The following is an 18,483-nucleotide window of genomic DNA, read 5'->3' as shown; positions in this document are numbered from 1 at the left end:
TCTATATATAGTAACTCTGATTATTCCACTGTACCGATATAACAACCACTGTGCGATGAGTTTTTGTCTTTTGCTCGCTTTCTGTCATTCACAGCATTCCTATTCAATTTACTGTTATGGTAGAGCTCTCTACGAAGTAGAGATTGGTTTACAGTTACGAACAAGGGAAGTGGCACACCAAAAGTAAAGTGCCATGTGAATGGAGTGAACATATCATTGTAGTTTAGTATCACTGTATACAATAGTCCCCCTGCAATCCTTGCGAAATGATTTCGCCAGGCGTGTGTGCAGCATTATTTAGTGTCTTAGTGTTAAATAGCTATATAGTCCAAGTACGAAGTGAATTATCAGCCGCAGAAGTCGCTGGAGATCCGAGTGCTGCCCAGCTGCTGCCCAGTTCCTGTCGCAATGGATTGAATGGCAGTAGCTCTGGTCCAGAAATCCGTTTGCCCTTTGTGGACATGATGGTGCGCCATGAGAGGCCACTCTTTGTGCTCCGCGAACCGGAAGAGGATCTACTTTTACTGCTCCATGGTCACGAGATTTTTCAGCTGCACGTGGCCACTGGCGAGAGGCGTCTAGTGCCGCTTGGTAACTTGGCGGGCCAGGTCAGTGGTCGCAGAGCTCTCGGAGCAGAGGTAGTGGCCTGGCGGGAGTTCCTGCTCCTTGCCATTGTTCTGGATGACTCAATGGAGGTTTACCAGCTGCCCAAGGAACTGCTACTCTCCGAAGATCCAGCCACACAGCTGAGCTTTGAGCCCCTGCAGGAGTTTTCGCTGCCAGGTGCTTTCCTACAGCTGCACCTTCTGAAACCCAATGGAGATCAGGTGCTCCTCCTAGTGGCCTCCAATCATACCAGATCACACAGCAAATGCAGGTGGGGATTGCCGTACATTTTTAATTTAAAATTGATTTATTCATTATTCATTCATAATATTGACGACTTCTTCACAGAACCTTTGAATGGCTGGACACCTACTTTAATCCCCTCGAGGAGATCACTCTACCCGCCATTCGCGTTCTCCAAGTGGTTGGTCGTCAGCCACTTTATATCATTTTTGGCCGATCTTTAAAGGGTTCCCAGTCAAAGGTGATATACCTCTCTATAATATAGATGGTTCTCAATTCATTTTTGTTTCCATTTAGCTGGTGCTCACTGTCTACGAGCTGGATAGAAACAGCCGTATCCTGCAACATCGCCAGGCTTTGACAGTTCAGGCGCAAAGTGTCCAGGCTGCCAGATTTCACGGGAGGAACTGCCTTTTCGCCTGTAGTTCCTCCGCATCTGCCTCGTGTATTTTCTTCAGAATGGTGGATGGACAATTTGTGGTGTACCGAAAGCATGCTAGAAAGGATTTGAGTTTCCGTCGATTGAGTGCCACCAAAAAGGGTCACCTTTTGATCGGTGCCCGTGCCAATGGCGAGGTGATCGTCTTCAGCTCCACTCGCCTGGATTGCTATAGTGGATTTCAGGTGGCTGGAGAAGCGGATCCAAGTGGATTACTTATTCACAAAAACTTGCGCAATGAGACCTTCCTTTTGCTGGCCTATCGAAGAGCCTCGAGTGATCTGATCCGAACTGTGCAATTGGGTGGCGTGGAAGAAACCACCAACCAAGTGGGCGCTGCTCCAGACGAAGGTACATTTAATTTAACTCTGTAGTGCAAATTTTAAACTAGTGCCTTTACAGATCTAAGTGTGGTCCAATTGCATCGTCACGAGTTCGAGGAGTCCATCAATGCCTTACGTGGCCTCCTGCTGCGCCGTCGTTCCTCTACAGAAAACCTGAGAAACCTTGTGGACATCTTAAAACGTAAATCGGCCATCCACCTCGATAAGCCACTGCATCTGGTGCAGCAAGGACACATAGGAAGACTTCAGTTGGTGGACGAACACCTGCGCACGCCCACCCAGTTAAAGCAGCGCTTGGAGGAACTTCGTCAACGAATTAAAGCCATCCAGACCAGGCGAACCACTCGCTCTTTTGGGACAGGAAACGAGAACGGTGAGCCGGAGACACTCAAAGCGCGACGATTGCGCGTCGGCAATCTTATCTACAAGGGTCAGCTAATTACAGGCAAGTATGGCAATTCAGGAATAGAATATGATATAAACTTTTTTTTCTTCCTAATTTACAGGCCACATTTTTGATAACTCAAAACCACCTATGTTGACCATCAGAAACAGTCCTTTGCAGACCAAAAAGCTTAAAGCAAATCAATTGGTTACTCCCCAAGATTTCCGCAACTCCAGTGGTGCCCAGATTAAGCCTGAGGAAACCAGTGGCAGTGAATGTGTAGTTCGTCATCTCCGAGTGGAACAGATAAACGGAGTGCAGTGGAAGGACTTTTTGGACTCGCTCTTCCTGCGCAGTCGTGACACTTCGATAGAAGGACGCTTGGTTATGCAATCGCGAGTCCGGTTGAACAGTCTAAAGACACCTCTGCTCAACGGACTCGTGGTGGATCGTCTCTTTAATCTGCGGCGTGCCCAGGTGATCAGTTCGAATATCTACATGTCCGCCTTCTTTGCTCCGCGTTTGGAGGCTCAGCAAGTGAATGGACTTGACTTTGCGCACGATGTACTTCATCGCGGTAGCAATGATACATGGATAAAAAGTTAGTGTCTTCCTCGATATATTCCATTAAAGCATTTAACAAATTTTTATTTTTCAGCTCCTGTTCGCATCAATCAGATGAGTATTTCGGGTGACATTCTGGTGGGCAATACGAGCAAGTGGCAGCCACAACCCAGACAACTCGACGATCCAATGGAACAACGTCTTCAGCAGTACTACACGGGCAGGGTAACCATCCGCGGTTCCCTGACGGTCAGAAATGTCCTGCGGGACACGGCAAACTCACTTATAGTCCTCGGAAATCAATCTCTCGCCAGAAAAGATATACAATCTGCGTACCTTCTAGATCACACGCCACAGGTTAAGATTCATCTTCATTTAATTCACTTTAATAACAATTGTCTTTCCGCAGAACCTCACTAACTTGACCTTTGGACATGCCAGAGTTAGTGTTCCCTCAATGACCACCAGTTATATTGAGGGACATCCTGTGAGGGATCATCTCCTAAGCGGAGGACAGCAGAACATACATACTCACCCAAATAACACTCTACACATCATCTTTATGAATGCAACCATACTGGGCAATGTTATTTGCAGGGATTACAGTTCCCGTTTGGCGGAGATCGCAAAGGATGCAGTGAGTCATGGAGACGTGGTTAATATCACGGGGCACAAACACTTCCAGGCACCTTTGACTGTTCAAGCACTTCAAGCCAATGAAATAAACGGAGTACCAGTTAGTGAAATAGTGCTGAAATCAAACACCACCCAAAACTTTACGGGTACGAAGACCTTTGCCCGTGTGGTGGTGGCGAATGATATCAACGTTCATGATCACTTGAATGTGAGTCATCTTAATGGATTGCCATTGCAACAGCTGCTTGGTCACGATATCAGCCTGCAACGCCTCGAACTAACAGAAACCCCACATCTGGAGAATCTTCATTTTCGGCGACTTAATGGATTGCCCTTCGATGAACTGCTGTCCAAAATTTCGGAGGATGGTCAACAGCCCCTACTTCTTCACAAGCAACTACTGATCGAAGGTAATGTACGGTTTGACAAGGCTCTCCAAGTGCAGAACATTAATGGAATCCAATGGGACGAGTACCTAGATCGCCTGGTGAGATCTGATTCCAATGCGGAAATACGGGGTAAAATGACATTCATGGCCGATGTCCAAATAAATGATGCCCTGCAAACTCCTCACATCAATAATTTGGATCTGAGTTCCCTGCTCGACAACACCTTATTGCGAATGACTCCCCAGCAAATCAGTGGTGCCTACACTTTCGACCGCATGATGGCCACCAATGTGGATGTAAATCGAATAAATGGGGTACCCAAGGAAGAATTTATAGACACACGCAAAGACTTAAAACTAAAAGGAGATCTCTACCTAAAGCAACTGAATATCAATGGCAGCCTAAAGTGTCCCTTTGTCAATGAGGCAGTTTTAAAGGATATCAAGCAACGAGTGGAGCAAGTGCAGCAACTTCCCTGGCGGAATTTGATAGTCACCGGCGATGCTCTATGGGATGAAGATAAAGATGAAGAGCAGTCCCAATCCCAGCTAGACTACCTACGCCAGCATGCAGTCAGGAGAGAGGGCAACCAGACAATTTCCGGACACGTTCTACTGAAGGAACCCTACTTAAAGGACATCCAAAGCAAGCAGTCCCTGCCAATTGATCTTAACTTCACCCACTTGGCCGAAGATGCCCTACTCCGCCGGAGCCCCACAAACGAAACCCAGGTGATAACAGCTCCGCAAGAGCTACTGGGATTAGTTAGAGCTAATACCCTACATTTGGAGCAGGATGCACACTTTGAGCTGGTAAACGGAATCGATATACGACGATTCAATGCCTCACTGTACCGCCTCTCCAGCGGAGAAGCCATTGCAGCGGATCTTCACTTTCATCAGGCTCCCAAAATAGGCAAACTTCAACTGGAGTATCCAGAAGTGAATGGAGCTCCGATAGAAAGTATATACCAGCAGGGCAAGGGGCAATCTTGGCCACCCGTAACGTTCAAGAACCTCCTAGTCGAACAGGACCTGAATCTGAAAACCGTAAACAACATGAATCTGGACTACTTCCTACAACATCGCATTCCCTTAAAGGGAGACGCGTTGGAGGTATTCGGTTCACTGACTTTTGAGCACCTCCAGCTGGGTGGAAAGCCCCTTCTACGTTCTATCAATGGCATTCAATTGGATAACTTGGTGTTTCGGCATAGCAATCGGACGCAGAGCATCACGGGTGCCAAGACTTTTCGTGGAGGAGTGGAGTTCACTGGACCCGGTCATGTGATGAATATGAATGGACGTGAGCTTAGCGAAAGTTTCAGGAGCAGCATCTTTCGAAACAAGGACTACAATATCGATAGTCTAGTTCTGGACAAAGCTCTCTTTCCAGGAGGACTAATTTTGGCAGGGCTTGAAAGTCAAATGCCCAATCGAATGCGAGCGATGGAAGTGCAAAGCAATCCGTTAGAGGAGATCCAAGAACTTCTAGCCCTGGGCAATCAAAGCTCGTCTAGGAGGCTACTTTACCTGGACCACGACACCGAAGGTCTGGAGTCTACTTGGGTAAAAGGCCCTTTTAAGGGATCTTCGGAACTGCAGGTGAGCCTGCCCTTGGGTTATTCTGCTCCCTGTCAGCGTAGGACTTTACAAGCCAAGCTCCTGATCCCCGAACGTCGCGTCCTCCTGGCCAACTCGAGTGTGTCCAATCAACTGATGAGACTTCACTCCGGAGATATCCGCGTGAAGGTGCAGAACCACTGTCATCGCCCAGCCCGAAGATTGCGCAGCAGGATCCGAATTAGTTGCCGTAATGAAACACATACGCTGGGAATGCGTCAATCAGTGGAAGCCATGGAACTGCTGGAAATGGGGGAGATGGTGCTGTTGCTCTTGGGCACCGAAGAGGAAGTTCGTGTCCTGCGTCTGAAGAGGAGCAACTGTAGTCTCACCGATTGGCAATCCGTGCTACCAGCAGATGGGCGCCTTATGAAGTTGGTTCGAATTGGGGTAGATTCCCGAGAGGATCTAATACTGACCAGTGGCATGAGTAATCATCGTCCTGTCCTGGCCATCCATTGTAGGGATCCCTTAAATCATAACTTCAAAGTGCTTCAACTGATCCAGGGCTCCTATGACCTGGCAGAGATGCAGGGAAACCAACTTCTGGTCAGCTGCCTGGGTTGTCGCCACATAGCAATCTTTAAACGGAACTCTGACTCCGCGGAAATTCACTTTGAGCCCATCCAGCAGTTGAGCTTCCAGGAGCGCATTCAACAACTAACTCCATTCAAAGTTGGAGATGAACAATATCTATTGGTAGTAACGCAGCCGGAGGAAGAGCACTTCTACCTCTTCAGCTATAATCAAGTGGGCGGTTGGCAACAGCGTACGTTCGGCATCAAGAAACAGGACCAGTGGGCGTGGTCCCTGGTGAAATCTGGTCAAATACTGGAATCCGCCGAGACCCCGATTCTGTTGCTCTGCGGAAAAAGAGGGGAATGTAGTCTAGTGAAAGCCCTACTGGGCTGAAATCTGTATCATATTGTAATCTATGTGTATTTGTACTGTATATAATTATGTTTATTCTATGTATCTTAATAAATTGTTTATTGTTGTTGAATCAAAACTGAAATTTTTCTTTGGGAACTCGAAGTTAACATATATCATTGGACTTATATCTAACACATTTTGACAGCATAGTTAAAAATGTCAGGTGCTAATGTGGCTTAAGAAGATTATGCCACTCATTGGATCGGATCGAGATTATCACACTCCTCGGCATTACACTACTGAAAGGCCTTGGATATCTTACTTGGCTAGTTTCCCCCATGATTCAGATCGTTAGCCCCCTCTCAAGGCATCTTAGGTTGAAAAGCTCTTTCTGCTGATAGTGATCACGTAGCCGGTGAATACCAAGAAACCCAGGATGCCCCAGATGGAGCTATTCTGATTGCCACCGTCCCCAATCTGGGCCAGTATCCACTCCACATGGCTTGCCACGTCCTCGAAGGCTCCGTCGATGCTTCTTAGGCCCAACAAGCGATCCCGTTCCGTCAGCGTAGCACCGGCATCCATGTAAAGCCGGCCACGAATGTAGTTGCTGGTTTCCGGCTGGACACAAATCCTTTGCGATTTACTCTGATGCTGATGGCAGGATGTGTGGGTGGCATTCAATGTGACCAGATGGTGCAGCTCGCGAATATCGCCATCATAGCCCCAGGTGTTAATCTGCAGAAGATTATGGTGCTCCGAGTTGAGGATGGAAGTGGCTCCAGGAATGGGTAGCCCAATTGCTTGAATATATGGAAGATTCTCAGGCACATCCTTATCCAGCATAAGAATGGCAAGGGCCAGGTCCTTCGGAGGCTGGTGGATGTGGGTCACTCCGAATACGAGTGCCTGCTCATTGTGCGCAAATCTCTGGGGGCTTCCGAGCACAACTCGCAGTTCTGATGGATGGTAGTATGACTTCTTCACTTGGCTGTAAGGTGAATTAAATTGTAGGATAACAGCTCGGGAATGAAAAGATACAAATGTAACAAATCTCACCTGAAGATGCAGCTAGTGACGGTCAGCACAACAGATGGCGCCACTAAAGCGCCCGAACAGATGTGCCCCTTGCCGAAGTAGTCCCGTTCCAAGGTCAACAGTCGTATGGATGCCTGGTGTGGAGCCATCATCTCCAGCTGGAAACCATCCTTTCCACTTGGAGCCGCAATGGCATCCATTTCGGCCAGGCCAATACCACGTTTGGCGGCCAAATCACGATGGGTGTAGGCTGCGGATAGAGCAGGTAATTAATACATATAAAATGCCGAGGTGAAGGTTAAGCAGGAAGGCTGATAAGCACGCCAATCGAGATCCGATCCGATCGGATCCGATTCGATCCCCCCATGGAAACAGTCTCCGAGTGCAGTTGGCGTTATCACCCACCACCACCAGCTATCAGCAATCGACGCCTGGTCAGCGCCCCGATCGCTCCCTGATATCAACTGCTGGCCAGTGCACAAGCCCCGGATTCGACCCGATCAGGCCACCACTGCCATTCCCGGCGTGATCACAGATATGATAGTATGGTATCTTTAGACCCGGCCACGGGCCCACTAAGCTAAACCCAATCGAATCGAACTAAACCCACTCCAAACCATTTACCCCGGAAGTTTGGAGCGATCACGCGATGATGGATAGCCAATTGATCAATTTAAAGTGACGCACTAAGGGCGGTCAGCAATTTGGATAATCGTGGGATTATGGCCAAATACACTAGGTACTGTGGTACATAAAAAACTTTAAATTTACTGATATTAATATCATAAATAAATAAACCCGCGTAATGAATGGCTCACGTTTCATTGAAGCAAGCATATTTGCCATTGTAAAACGTATAATATTAGAATTCACGGCTACTTGAAATTTATATTTAGAATAATTTCGGTAATCAGTTGATCTTTAGGGTCATCAAAACAAATGTTTGCAATGCTTGTTTAATAGCGAAAAAATACAGTGAGCTATAAAAGTTTCAATCAAATTCGAAAATTTCTCTGATTTCTCAGATTACATGATATAATCACTGTTATGTGCAATCCATAAGATACTTATAACCATTGCATTTGCTTACTTGCAATTTCTTTTGAAGTTTCCTCTATCAGTTTTCATGCTATAACTGATCAAGTATCCATTGAAAAGCACAATCGACTCAAGTATGAAAATCTAAGCACTTTCTAACTAAATGTATATTTTGTATTAGTCAGAAATGTGTTTTTATAAGCCTACACTTATTGGTATTTATACATGGAACCGAATTTTCATCCAAGTAGTTACCATCAATTTACTCAACTTTGGATGCAACTTTTTTTGTTTTATTAAAGTATCTCACGGCAAAAGATTCATCCCAAATGCACTCATTAATATCTCAGTTACTTACTCGTTTGCATTTCAGTGCATAGAAATGCGAAGATCAGCGTCTTCACAATCTTTCGCCAATGATCGTTGAATTGCATTTTGCAGCAAGTTATACGCGTAACACAAAATTCACAAGCAAAAATATAGAAAAAAATAAAATAGCTGATCCCGAATATCGAAGATCGAAGATCGATGCGATTCAAAGTAATTTATCACCGGTGGAGCGCTCACGATTCGATTCACCTGTCGTGAGCTCCGAGCGTTGAATGAAGAAATTGTAGCGCGAGCTTCTTTCCTAAATCGAACAAACGCAAATTCGCAAAGCGTTCTTAGATAATTCCATAATATTTTGTTTTGGTTTCGTGAGTCTCGATTGTTGTTGTTGTTATTGTTGTTGTTGTTTTCGCGTCCGATGTCGGGCGATAAAGCAATAGCAACATACGACCCAGGCACCAATACTGCTAAATAGCCGAATCGGATCGAATAAATCGAATCGAACGAATCGAACTCAATCGCAACGAATAATAAACAAACACTCACACACTCCATGGGAATCGATAAGAACGCAGTGCCAGTAATCATAATTATTTTGATTATTATTTTAATTCACACGTATTCCGGCGAATTTGTTTATGCTGTGAAGCCAGGATTACGGTGTGTGTGTGTGTCGTTTTAGGTATCTTGCCATTTGAGTTATGATTATTGTTAACGAATCCTTGGAAATACTCGACTATCAACTTTCTGATAATGCTGAATGCTTAGAGGTAAAAATATGTTCCAAGAAAACTATTTTTGCCGATTAGTTAGTTTATGGAAAGCACTCAGCAAGGAAAAATTAGTAATTTGGCATGGTTTACTAGTACTATCATTGTAAATTGAATATACCCTTGAGAAGCCTGAGATACGTGGTGAATCAAACAAAGTTTCTTTTCCATTTAGAAGTACCACTCCCTTCTCCAAAAAGTGTGGCGGAAACTGCCCCTTCTTTTCGAGAACTATGTGTACATACTAAATGTATAACCAACTTGACTCGAACCTAAACGGGAAGCTGATTACAACGCAGAACGTGGCTGATAAGGATCGATTGTGCACATTCCAAAACCAGGTGGTATTACCCGATCGCTAAGATTTATAGTGCTGTAACACAACCTTCGGTTGAGCTACTTAAGTCGAATCATAATCGCAGCGACAGATACAGATAGTTATACTATACTATACTCTCGATTGCCCAATGCAGCTGGACTCATTGACCTTGTCTGCAGGTTTTAAGAGCCACATCGCTTGATAAGTCAAACTGGATTTACTTACGAGTATACCGATCCATATGCAGTCACGGACTCCATTCCTCGAGTCCCTGACCGTCTGGTGGCATAAAGATTAGCGATATCAGGTGGTCACTCCCATTCATCGAGCTAGTGAAATCAAGTTCCTTTTCTGCGCCGTAAACTATTTTTAGTTAACTAACAACAAATTCGCTGATAACTGAGCAATTGCGGATTATACGGCCAGTATGCTAAACTAGGGGCTAAAAAGATCTTGAAACCGCCTAGAAGTAGACTATAGTTTTGTGCAACGAATGGTTGGAGTATCCGATATATGTGGTCTATAAAAGTTAAAGTTAAAGCTATGTACAATAAGGGTATTCATCCAAATAATAATAATAATTATATCTACATTATATTATATATACACTATCAAAAGGTATAAAAAGGGCACAGATAAGTCCAGAACATTTCTAATAAAAACCCTTCTTATCTATCACGTTATTACTAAAAGAAATAAAGAAATAAATTTTAAAAACACATGTTTAGTTCTAAGGTTAAATAGTTTTTTATTAACATATTTTTAGAATTGTGTAGCAATTAGTCTCAGAGCGAGAATTCCGGGCAGAAGAAGAGTCAGAGTTCCGGCCACGGCGGCCATGGCACCACCACCATCACCACTTCCATCATCGTCGTCACCGCTTCCGTCATCTCCACTTCCGTCATCACCACTTCCGTCATCACCACTTCCGTCGTCACCACTTCCGTCATCACCACTTCCTTCACCATCCTCACCCATATTCTTTAGTATCCAGTCGTAGTAATAGGACACCTGTGTGTACACACCCGGTAATCTGGGCATGGCGCATTGAATACCCCAGGAAACCACGCCGGCCAATTCACTTTGGCACACCAATGGTCCGCCGGAATCGCCGGCGCAGGCATCCTTTTCGCCCACCTCCAAATAACCGGCACATATCATTCCTGGCTGGATCAGGTGGCCCAGGTCGCTGTCATTGATGCAATGCTCCTCGCTGATCATCGGCACATCGACGGTCATCAGGATATCGGAGATATAGCCATCCTCCGTATTGCCCCAGCCCGTCACCTGGCAGACGACGCCCTCCGGTATGGCAAACCGACTGAGGGCAATTGGACGAATGGTCGGATGTCCGGTGGGCACAGTACCATTCAGCTTCAGCAGGGCGATGTCCTTGTCGTAGGTGGCCAGGACGAACTTATCCAGCTGCATTATGCGCTCTTCGATCGTGAATGTCAGCGTGTTGGTGCGATTGTAGCGATCCAGGTTACCCATCACCACGATGAACTCCTCCTTGGGCACGAAAGTGCCGTCGTAAATAATCTGACTGGCAAGGAAAAATATATGATAAGAACGAATAGTTAGTTATATTGCATGTTAATTCTAATCAAATTCAAGGAATTCTTAAGACTATCTCATGTTGGCAATCTCTAAGCTAAAAGGTGACCCCAAAGTCACATTTCTGTAGCAAATAACTTGAACAATTTAATGTGGATTCTAAACTCTTCCACCTCTTTGCCTGATATGCATATGAATTGCACATTATTTTAGGGCACATTCTGATTGAGTAACCCAAAATAGATAGAAATAGAGCCACTTACTCCACAAAGCAATGGGCGGCGGTGAGTACCCATCCCGGCCGGATGAGGGATCCACCGCAGAGGTGCCCGGTTCCGAAGAAGTAGCCATCGTTGAGGGCCTTGCGAATGCCCACCTGATGCCTGGTGGCGCCCAGAGAGGCCTCTGTTCCATTGATAATCCTGCCAGGATCTGCGCTGAATCTCGGACGGATGGCCTTCGTATCCAAGTGGGTTCGTGTCGTTGCACCTGATTTAAAACAAATCGCGTTTTCAATTATGAAATATTCCAAATAGTCCAAAATATCCACAAACCTCTCAAGCCCGCTGGCAAGAAAGTGAGAAGAAGGGCTACCGCCAAAAGTTGTCCCAATCCGATCATTCTGCCAATCTATATGCTAACTCCTCGACGTGGCGGTACCAACTAATGAAGGAGCCGAGCCCAGTTGTCCAATATCGCCGCCAAAATAAAAATCTGGCATCCTAATCTAATCAATAGACATCGTACAATTCAATAGAACACCACGAAAAACACCGGACGGACTTGTCATCGCCGGAGAACCGAAGACCTCCGTCCGGGTGTGACGAACTGCAGCCTTTAGTTTTAAGTGCCACCGCTGGATTTTCCAATCTTTGGGTTTACCACACCGATTTATGAGGCCCTTGAAAAACGGTAGTTCCCCAGTGGATTTCCTGAATAGTTTACCCAAATCTAATTAATGGCGATCTTTGTATCTTGTCAAGATCTTTGGATTTTCCTGGCTTTTAAATAATTATATAAATTTCATTTTTTAAAAATCGCAACTTTACCCTTATGTATTCAATTATTCATATATATTGCAATTATTTCTTTTTTTTGTTTAACGTGGTTCAACGGTCTTGTATATCAGACAATAACTCCCCAATCATTTGTCAGCCGAATTTCCTAATAATTCTCAAGTCAGTCCCCATATATCTTCGATCTTGAAATCGAAATTAGCGTCCAGTGTGCATTTTTAATTAAGATATTACACAAACTCGTGGCGTCATGTGCAAACAATATTGACTTCGGGTAACTTGTTAAATAAACAATTTAAGTCAACTCAAAAAATGCAAAACGTACCAATCGAAAGTTACTCATTCATGAATTTGGGTCATTATCAATTAACAGCCATTTATCTTGTTCCAATAAATTCTATTTGCATTTCCATAAAAACTATATAAAAACATAAACTATCGAAAAATGGGGATTGCTCAATTTATTGCCTACATTTGCGGCATATATTGATGGTATTGGAAAAAGGCAAATGGGTCACTGGAAAAATGTTTGGAAAATGGCATTCTAACTTCAATTTCAAAAGATTCCAATGTACCCTGTAGCCCGAACCTGAACCCATCCTCTGATGTCATCAATGCCGTCGATCACCGTCAACTATTGGACAATCTACAAGTGGGTGCCTCCTCGCCAAGATTAGATAAATCAGTTGTAGGACAGAGAAGAGCAAGCGATTTATTGTGCTGTCCCATCGTCAAAGACGAAGGCTCATGGCAAGCGCCAGAACACCAATGCCCAAGCAACTGGAAGACACCGATCTGCGACTAGCCGGATTTAGCGGCGGTATTTGCCGGTAATCGGAGTAGTCCAGCGAAGCGTTGGCCCTCCGGATCCATTTGAGAAAGTGCGACACATTGGTATAGACACCCGGATAGCCGGGATCCGCACAGCCCACGCCCCACGATATAATCCCGGCCAGACGTCCGTCGCAGATCAGCGGTCCGCCCGAGTCGCCCTGGCAGGCATCGATGCCGCCCTGCAGGAATCCGGCGCACATCTGGGAGGCGGGCAGCTTGTAGATCACCTGGCAGAGCTCCTTGTTGAGGATCGGTACAGGCGCTTGCTGCAGCGAAGCCGATTTCTCCTTCTGAATTGAAAATTATAAGTAGCGGATAAAGACATGATTGGAATGTTCCCAGTCACTCACCATGGTGACCTTGCCCCATCCGTGGATAAGGCAGATGGTGCCCTCTTCGGGTGCTTTTATGGCCAGCGGTATTGCCCGCACCCCCGGCGATTCCCAAGGAATGAATCCGTTGAGAAAGAGCAGGGCGATATCGTTCTCCAGCGTGCTGCCATTGTAGTCCTTATGGCCAACGATGCGCTGCACCAGGTACTCCTGGGTGAAGCGGTCCGTCCGATCGATGGCGCTGCTGCCTGCCACCACCACATATAACTCGGGATCACGATAGACCAGTGGTTCTGAGGTATTTCTAAAATGCAGGTCGTCGTTACACTTATCTTACGGATTCGATTCACTTATTTCACCCACATGGCGTAGCAATGTGCCGCCGAACAGACGACCCGCTGAGAGATGACCGCTCCGCCGCACACGTGACCCAATCCGTAGTGCCGCTCGTGGATCGACCGCCGGCGAACGGACACCTGGAAGGGCACTTGGTCAATGGTCACCGTGTAGCCACCAACGATCTTCGGCAGGATCACGAAGGGCGAGGCTGTAGCCGTCTGTTGGCCAATCTGAGACTGAGTGATTCCGGAGTGGGTCGCCACAATCAGCAACCACACCAACAGGTGGTCGTCCATGTCAAATCCCACAAAATCGAACTCAATAGGAAAAACGACAAAAAAAGTTCGAAATTTAAAAAAACTGACAGCCCATTGATGTTTGCTATGTATTTGTAATGATACAAAATACTCAGGTGTCAAAAATAGAATTGTAAATTAATTTAATAAATTAATTGCAGTTTAAATTAGGTTATAATCTAGTCTTTGACTATTTGGCGGACTTATGCGATGATGACTAGATTCAGAGTTCCAAGAGGAAGGCCACAAGGAGTGGAAGAATGCCCAGGTAGGACCAATTCGATCCCTGCCGCACTCCTCCATTATGATAGATGGTGTAGTTGAGGGAGTTGTTCTTCTGGACAATCCAATCGTAATAGAACGACACATTGGTGTAGACACCCGGATAACCAGGTGCTGCGCATCCAGCGCCGTACGAAACGATTCCGGCCAACATTCCGTTGCAGCTCATGGGTCCGCCGGAGTCGCCCTGGCAGGCGTCCACTCCGCCAGTCCAATAGCCGGCGCACACCTGGGAAACCGGTACCGAATTGTACGAAATGCGACAGGTTGCATACGACACTATGGGCACCGTCGCGGCCTGCAGAGTATTACTACTAAATGTTCCGCTCTGAAAGTTTAAAGAGATTTTATCAGATTTATCAGTTTATCAGTGAATGCTCGTAGAATTGAATTCCATCTGACAGTGGAAAACATTTGTGGACTCACCTGCTGGAGCAGACCCCATCCGGAGATCAGGCAGTCGGTGTTTGTGGCCACGAGTTGGCTGTTCAACGCCAGGGCCGTCACCGTTGGCCAATTCCAGGGTATATAACCATTGATGAACATCAGCGCAATGTCGTTGGTCAACGCCTCCGGATTATAATTCTCGTGCGTGATCAGCTGCTGCAGGTAGTACATCAAAGTGCGATCGGTGGAGCTCGTCAGGTAGGTGCTGCCCATGACCAGGACGAATTCGCCAGCAGTTCGGTACTTCTTCTTGTCGGTGCTGGAAATCGGAATCTATTAGCATATTAACATTGCAGTGAAAGGAGGCAGCGGGATCAGCACGCACATGTAACAGCAGTGGGCGGCGGTGGCCACCAAACGTTGGGAAATGACCACTCCACCGCACAGGTGACCGGACCCATAGCTCTTCCTCTCGTTGGCGGTGAGGCGAATGGACACCTGGTACGACACCTGTTCTATGGTCGTATCATAGCCGCCCACGATCTTGGGCTCTATCTTTCCAGTCGTCTCGCTTGCAAGACCTGAAATTGGTATAGCCAAATAGGTAATTAATGTACGATTAAATATCGGTCTGATGGCCATGATAAACATCCATTGACATTGATTAACCTTACAGACTCGTCAACTACCTATCATAAATATGTTTATCTTGGGCAAGGAGATAGCTGGCATTGTTGTCTTAGCAAAAAAGTACTTTAAAAGTTTATGGTGAGCGGTTCATAACGCTTCGGCGGAATGGAAAAACAAGACAATCTAATCGAACGTGAATTATTGCCACTCCTTGCAAAATTGGATAATTCCGAAAATTAGTCAGTGTCATAGAAAAGAAATGTTCTTTTGTTCTAAAATACAAATTTCCTTCACTTTTGTGCTTAAATCGAAAAAGGTAATTACCATAACCATATACCAATTCGGCATATTTACAATGCTGTTTTGAACACTTTGAAACTATATTTTTTTGAATTCCAAAGCAGTTGAATTTGGCCACTTATTGATTGTTTTATACACATTGGAGTATGGTATGTTTCTTTATCTTGGGTAATACCAACAATTTATCAAAACAAAAAGTAAAAAAAAATGTGTGTGAAGTGTTGGGGTTTACCCAACTTTAATAGTTTTAGGCATCGATTTTCACATAACTTTTAACCGAACGCCCATAATTCGTTTACTAGTTCGTTCTGTTGAGGTAAATACAATCAATACTTTCGTATCACTATTCGGCTGTAATTTTGATTGATTGCGATCAAACTATGACTCACTTTCGCCGGAGGCCAGTGCCCCTAGGAGTAGCACTATGGCCCAGACTTTAGCCATCTCTCTTGGGTACTTGGCAGTATGGGAATTCGAAATGATACAGGTGGGGCTGCTACTATCGACCGAATTTCTTGAATAGAGCCACCGCAATGAGCCATCCGACCCATGGCCAGTTGATATTATTTGTGGGTTGCCTTTGGCTTATCTTATCGCCAAATGTGCGTAAATTGAATGTTGCCAAAGCCCCAAAGCTCCACATTGACAACAGCTCGATGGCTCGAATCGGGTGCCATAAAAGTAAACAAATGGCAAATCAGAGCAAAATTCGTTTTTGATTTCACTGGGAGGGAATGGATTTGGTAACGCCAGAACACCACGGCAGCTGGTTGATTGGGATTAGACAAACTTTAAAGGTTAGTTATTCTAGTTGTAAACGGGGTTTTTTGTAATCAATTTTATTAGTAATCGTGCCAAAAAATATATAAAGATATAACATTTAACATAAAATGCATTGATAAGGAGGTTATAACCGTTGGAAAGCCGTGACTAATCGGACGATAAGTGACCACGAAAGTCCCGGGCAATAATTTGGCACATATTAATATCATTCGATATGTTCTATAAAGATAGGAGTTAGTTTCTGCTTATATGGAGTGGAACTCAACTTGTTTGTGTACTGAGGGTGTTTTGGTAAGACGTCTTATTAAAATCTACAACACTATACAGTGCTTTGTTCCATTTGATTGCTGTTCGATGGGCTTAGGTACGAATGCCTAATCAGCAAATGGAATCATGTCTTTTATCCTTTTATCAGTGAGGACTCGTTTTTGTCAACTTGTTTGTGTACTGAGGGTGTTTTGGTAAGACGTCTCATTAAAATCTACAACACTATACAGTGCTTTGTTCCATTTGATTGCTGCTCGATGGGCTAAGGTACGAATACCTAATCAACAAATGGAATCATGTCTTTTATCCTTTTATCTTTTATCACTGAGGACTTGTCTTTATCTCAAAAAAAAAAAAAACGTATGTACTAAGGCTAAAGTTTTGCTTGTAGCACGCTTAGAATGAGATCGTTTTCAAATCACTTTTTCGCTAACATGTTGATATATCATCATAGTCATCGTCATATTTAGAAGCAGCATCCTCAACTTTAGAAGGAGCATCTTCATCATTAGAAGAACTATCCTCATCTTCAGAAGAAGCATCCTCATCTATAGAAGAAGCATACTGTTCCTGAGATGCAAGTTCATATACACCATTTCCGACGGTTGCATTTAATTTGGTTAGTTTGGCCGACCCTCCTGGGGAAAGCCCAGACTCTTCGGCATCACTGAGATCATTCTTCGTGTCCATTGGCACTAGCTCTACTTCTAAGATTATATTTGCGTTTGACTCTTGGAAACTATGCGAGCTATGCATCACCTCGCGCTCCATATGATTGGGATTGGTTTCAAGAGCCTTGCGCTTGCTGCAATTGCGAAAACATATCTTATTAATCTGTAATTGTGAACATATAGTACTAATCTTACCTAATGCGAGGAGCTTCTTTTGGGCTTGATGTCCTTGAAGAAGCTGAGTATCCGTTTGACGGAGTATAAGGCGCGACATCACGTGCACATGGCGAAGAAAGCGGTGCCAAAATACTCTGCGCCTTCTGGTACGCAGCGGCACAGTCCAGCAATTCCTTGTGCTTATCCATAAAAGCCTTGAGTTCAAAAGGCTTGGTTACTTCGGTCACTAAAGGAGGCATAGGGTTTTGGCGATTACTAACTAAACGAATGGAAGGCACTAGAACCTTCAATTTGCAAACTTGCACTTAACTAACCTCTGCGCAGCTGGCATCCCTCGGTGCGATACTGGTTCAGCTCCTTATCCTTGGCTTGGATAATCTCTAGTAGAAGGGGTATCTGATCCCGCAGTCCCGAAGCCGTGGACATTGTGTTCAAGAACATTTGGCTATAAAACTGTGGGAATAATGGCATAAATGGCAAATAAAACTGTTGGAACTGAGTCTGCGAAAGTCAGTTGCTGACCTGTGCGGCATCCATGGGTCTCAGGTGCCATTCCCACTTGAGGGAAACTTCAGTATTCGCCATGGCATACTTAAGCTTGAGGATGTTCAATGGGTGCTGGAAATGCTGTTCGACCTGCAATGGATCCTCGTTGACCAGGACCAGGCGCACCGATTCCTCGGGAAACTCCACACCCGCGTTGAGCGTCTGGTCGAAAAAACGTATTGCATTTACACTATTTCACTACATGAAAATGCGGAAAACTTACTTTCAAACGCTGTTGGTAATCGTGTTTCATCAAAGTCTCGGAGTAACTCCATTTCTCGCGAGGATGGAGAACGAGAATAGTTAGGGTTTCATCATCCTGCCCCTCAGTGCAGGCGAACAGGTGCTGCAAGCCATTTATATTCACTAATTTCAGCAGCATTTTCAAGATACGTCTAGAAGGATCAGAAATCAAAGGAAAGAAACTCCACTGTCGCTCGCAATGGAGATGGAAAAGAATCGATAGTACC

At 45.0% G+C, this 18,483-nt stretch overlaps 6 protein-coding genes across 7 annotated transcripts; 1 reads left to right on the top strand and 5 right to left on the bottom strand.

Annotated features, from left to right (window-relative positions):
- Window positions 1-122: 122 nt before the first annotated feature.
- On the top strand, window positions 123-6,231 carry LOC6725236. The gene is made up of 7 exons (XM_016172931.3): window positions 123-877; window positions 955-1,090; window positions 1,147-1,639; window positions 1,691-2,077; window positions 2,139-2,618; window positions 2,676-2,938; window positions 2,991-6,231. The coding sequence occupies exons 1-7, from the start codon at window positions 267-269 to the stop codon at window positions 6,138-6,140; spliced, it is 5,520 nt and encodes a 1,839-aa protein (XP_016038249.1). The 5' UTR covers window positions 123-266; the 3' UTR covers window positions 6,141-6,231.
- On the bottom strand, window positions 6,150-8,782 carry LOC6725235. Its single transcript, XM_002106221.4, has 3 exons — window positions 8,536-8,782; window positions 7,161-7,389; window positions 6,150-7,092 (listed from the first exon to the last, which is right to left on the bottom strand). Exons 1-3 carry the CDS (start codon window positions 8,609-8,611, stop codon window positions 6,474-6,476), a joined length of 924 nt encoding a protein of 307 aa, XP_002106257.1. The 5' UTR covers window positions 8,612-8,782; the 3' UTR covers window positions 6,150-6,473.
- A 1,537-nt stretch (window positions 8,783-10,319) lies between these two features.
- Window positions 10,320-11,850, bottom strand: LOC6725234 (trypsin-2). Its single transcript, XM_002106220.4, has 3 exons — window positions 11,708-11,850; window positions 11,417-11,642; window positions 10,320-11,142 (listed from the first exon to the last, which is right to left on the bottom strand). Exons 1-3 carry the CDS (start codon window positions 11,772-11,774, stop codon window positions 10,359-10,361), a joined length of 1,077 nt encoding a protein of 358 aa, XP_002106256.2. The 5' UTR covers window positions 11,775-11,850; the 3' UTR covers window positions 10,320-10,358.
- A 756-nt stretch (window positions 11,851-12,606) lies between these two features.
- LOC27208820 (trypsin) lies at window positions 12,607-14,025 on the bottom strand. Its single transcript, XM_016184373.2, has 3 exons — window positions 13,699-14,025; window positions 13,354-13,639; window positions 12,607-13,293 (listed from the first exon to the last, which is right to left on the bottom strand). Exons 1-3 carry the CDS (start codon window positions 13,968-13,970, stop codon window positions 12,901-12,903), a joined length of 951 nt encoding a protein of 316 aa, XP_016038248.1. The 5' UTR covers window positions 13,971-14,025; the 3' UTR covers window positions 12,607-12,900.
- Window positions 14,026-14,089: 64 nt separating this feature from the next.
- On the bottom strand, window positions 14,090-16,315 carry LOC6725233 (trypsin eta). 2 transcript variants are annotated; one of them, XM_002106219.4, is made up of 4 exons: window positions 15,959-16,315; window positions 15,025-15,220; window positions 14,679-14,958; window positions 14,090-14,580 (listed from the first exon to the last, which is right to left on the bottom strand). In XM_002106219.4, the coding sequence occupies exons 1-4, from the start codon at window positions 16,011-16,013 to the stop codon at window positions 14,194-14,196; spliced, it is 918 nt and encodes a 305-aa protein (XP_002106255.2). In that variant the 5' UTR covers window positions 16,014-16,315; the 3' UTR covers window positions 14,090-14,193. The 2 variants fall into 2 exon arrangements, with proteins under 2 accessions (XP_002106255.2, XP_044779497.1); XM_044923562.1 differs by lacking the exon at window positions 15,959-16,315 and having other exon boundaries at window positions 14,679-14,972; window positions 15,025-15,174.
- A 298-nt stretch (window positions 16,316-16,613) lies between these two features.
- On the bottom strand, window positions 16,614-18,481 carry LOC6725232. The gene is made up of 5 exons (XM_002106218.3): window positions 18,237-18,481; window positions 17,990-18,175; window positions 17,782-17,920; window positions 17,486-17,693; window positions 16,614-17,424 (listed from the first exon to the last, which is right to left on the bottom strand). Exons 1-5 carry the CDS (start codon window positions 18,393-18,395, stop codon window positions 17,049-17,051), a joined length of 1,068 nt encoding a protein of 355 aa, XP_002106254.1. The 5' UTR covers window positions 18,396-18,481; the 3' UTR covers window positions 16,614-17,048.
- Window positions 18,482-18,483: the final 2 nt, after the last annotated feature.

The sequence above is a fragment of the Drosophila simulans genome, chromosome X, assembly GCF_016746395.2.
Source record: "Drosophila simulans strain w501 chromosome X, Prin_Dsim_3.1, whole genome shotgun sequence".
Taxonomy (NCBI): domain Eukaryota; kingdom Metazoa; phylum Arthropoda; class Insecta; order Diptera; family Drosophilidae; genus Drosophila; species Drosophila simulans.
Note: the sequence above shows the minus strand (reverse complement) of the source record. Positions and strands in the feature narration are given on the sequence as shown.